The sequence below is a fragment of the Amblyraja radiata genome, chromosome 35 (genome assembly GCF_010909765.2).
Source record: "Amblyraja radiata isolate CabotCenter1 chromosome 35, sAmbRad1.1.pri, whole genome shotgun sequence".
Classification (NCBI taxonomy): Eukaryota; Metazoa; Chordata; class Chondrichthyes; order Rajiformes; family Rajidae; genus Amblyraja; species Amblyraja radiata.
Window position 1 is genome coordinate 6,768,773 of NC_045990.1, and position 2,954 is coordinate 6,771,726.

The following is a 2,954-nucleotide window of genomic DNA, read 5'->3' on the forward strand; positions in this document are numbered from 1 at the left end:
GTGACTCAGCGGGTCAGGCGGCATCTCAGGAGGAAAGGGGATAGCATCGTTTCGGGTCGGGACCGTTCATCAAACAATAATCCCTAGCACTGTTCCAAACATGAGAATGAATGTTCAAGTCGCTATTAAACCATACAAGGCGGACAAAAATGCTGGAGAAACTCAGCGGGTGAGGCGAGGGAAATAGGCAACGATTCTGGTCGAAACCCTTCTTCAGAGTTCCTCCAGCATTTTTGTCTACCGATTTTCCAGCATCTGCAGTTCCTTCTTAGACATTAAAACATATGAGGCTTTTTCTTCATTCACGTGTCTGACTTGATATTTTTGTTTAAAAAACCCCAGCAATGATAGGAGCCGATGTTAAGAGAAATGAGAATAGCCCGGCTGTCTGAAGAAAGGTCTCGATCCGAAGCGCCACCCATTCCTTCAGCTTTTTGTGTCTGTCAAACCTCGACGTTCAGTAACAAGAGGGTTAACCAGTTTTGTAAGCTCACTGCTGGCCTCTAATGTTGAGAGTGAGAGAGAGAGAGGGGGGAAAAATAACACAGCACACACGCACACACAAAACCAATCAAGTGGGCAGGCACACTGACATCATCTCGCCTATTTAAGAAGTCATGGCAGCGTGAGCGAGTACAGTAGCCTGCAGGATTGTACTACAGGCGTTACAGGAGAGAGGGAGAGACTGACTGTTCACTCGAATCCAGGAGTCACAGACACAGGCTCAACCCCCAACACCAGCAACCTAAACGGACACTCTTGCCCCGATTGCTGCGGCCGTCCCGGGTCAGAAACGGGGAACCGAGGGAGAAGCTACGAACCTAGTGTGGACTCGAGAGGGGACGTTGTCATTTCTACCCCAGTCTCGCCGCGGCTGTAACTCGAGTGGCGGACACCCGATTCAGCAATAAAACCCTCTCTGGACTCTTTCTCCCTCTCGCCCTCTCTATCTCCCCCCACCACAAGTGAATTCTATGTCTACGAAGATGGAGCAACCATTTTATCACGACGATTCATTCTTCACGGGTTACGGGGCACCAGACGGCGCTCTCCACGAGTACGGCTCCAAGTATTTCAAGGCCGGCATGAATCTCAACTTGGTGGAGCAGTCTCGGTGTTTGAAAGCCCAGCCGAGGAACCCGGAGGACGCGCTGTTGAGCGGCGGCGACTCGGGTCTCCTCAAACTCGCCTCTCCAGAGCTGGAGCGTCTGATCATCCAATCGAGCAATGGCGTGATAACCACCACGCCCACCCCTGGTCAGTACTTCTGTGCAAGGAACATCACGGACGAACAGGAAGGGTTCGCGGACGGCTTCGTGAAGGCGCTGGAAGAGCTACACAAGATCAATCATGTCGCGCCTAACGTGTCCATCTCCGGCCCTGGAATGAACTGCAACGCCAGCAATGGCTATGGGACCACGGGACCCTCCGAGGTGCCCCCGGTCTACACCAACCTCACCGCCTACAATTCCAACGCTATCTCGGCCGGGACCAGCTACCCAACGGCCACCATCAGCTACCTGCCCCCTCAACCCATCGCCTACAACTTGGCGCCGGTGCCCATGGGTCACCCGCGGTTGCAGACCCTTAAGGAAGAACCTCAGACGGTGCCCGAGGTACAGAGCCGAGGCGAGACCCCGCCGCTCTCTCCCATTGACATGGAGAACCAAGAGCGCATCAAGGCGGAGAGGAAGCGCCTGAGGAACCGGGTGGCCGCGTCCAAGTGTCGCAAGAGGAAACTGGAGAGAATATCCAGACTTGAGGACAAAGTGAAGAATTTGAAATCGGACAATGCTGGGTTAGCCTCCACCGCCACCGTCCTGCGAGACCAAGTCTCTCAGCTCAAACAAAAAGTCATGACTCATATCAGCAGTGGCTGCCAGATTGTAATAAACCAAAAACTACAAGGTTTCTGAGCGTGAGACGGGGCAGGAAGAAAGAGGAAAAAAATGGAGCCATCACAAAAAAACTAGCGAGGGAATGAGGAAGATTCTTTGGAAGCTGCTTCGAGGAGCAGAGGGAGAGCGAGATGCCTTTCTGAAGCACTGATCCCTCCAAATGCAAAACAAAACACTGAACTGGACAAGTGGGGGTGTGGTGAACTGGCCGGCGGAGGCCGGAGACGCGCTGGAGAGATTGGGACTCTTTCATGGACTTGGTATAATAGGAATAAAACGCGACCGGGGTCGCACCGCCGTTCGATTGTAAATTATTATTTTGTCTCTCGTTTTCGAGTTTGTTTTTCTTCCTGGTTTAGTTTTTAACAAACTGGGTTTAAAAAGTTGTGTTTTATTTGATATGTCTGTGGTATTGCTTGTGTTTAAGTAAATACTTTGTACTGTGAATTCGATTACGCACTGTGTGTGTGTGTGTGTGTGTGTCTTTTTTCCTTTTATCAATACTTAACTGGTTGTGGAATTTGTTCTCCCCGAGTTCTCGGGAGTGGAGATAACCATCTGATTTCGTGCATCTTTCTGCAGAAAGCTGGTGTTGTTGGCACAAGTGTGATATCCGAGAACAGATTGGGGGGGAGTTCGAGGCGGTGACTTTTTCCTGCTCTCTCTCACATTACATATAACCGCGTCAGAAAGAAGGTGTCTGGGGAACGGGACGGGGGGGAGAAGCCATAGATGCCTTCAAATCACAGCCTCTTCTTAACCCGGTCTCAGGTTGTAAAGGGTGTCGTAAACTGGTGGGGTGGGGGAGATTCTGAAGTGACAGAGACTCTTAAAGTAATGTCAGCCTTTGTTAAAGTGAATGCGGGAGAGTACATCTGTTTGTGTGGAGAGACGGTCACCAAGATATCCAACGGGGGAATTCGGCAGAAACTTAAGGAGAGGTGGGTGAGAATGTGGTTGAGGGGAGGATGATCAATATATCCTGGGAGAAACTGGACAAATGGGTGAGGGAGAAGGGAATGGGAGCTACACTAACATAGACTCCTGAAACCATAA

At 50.9% G+C, this 2,954-nt stretch overlaps 1 protein-coding gene across 1 annotated transcript; it reads left to right on the forward strand.

Annotated features, from left to right (window-relative positions):
• The first annotated feature begins 608 nt into the window (after positions 1-608).
• Positions 609-2,350, forward strand: junb (JunB proto-oncogene, AP-1 transcription factor subunit). The gene has a single exon (XM_033050720.1). It carries the CDS (start codon positions 975-977, stop codon positions 1,914-1,916), a length of 942 nt encoding a protein of 313 aa, XP_032906611.1. The 5' UTR covers positions 609-974; the 3' UTR covers positions 1,917-2,350.
• Positions 2,351-2,954: the final 604 nt, after the last annotated feature.

Excerpts from the sequence above, each read along its gene's own strand:
- junb (XM_033050720.1), top strand. The coding sequence starts at position 975 with ATGTCTACGAAGATGGAGCAACCATTTTATCACGACGATTCATTCTTC.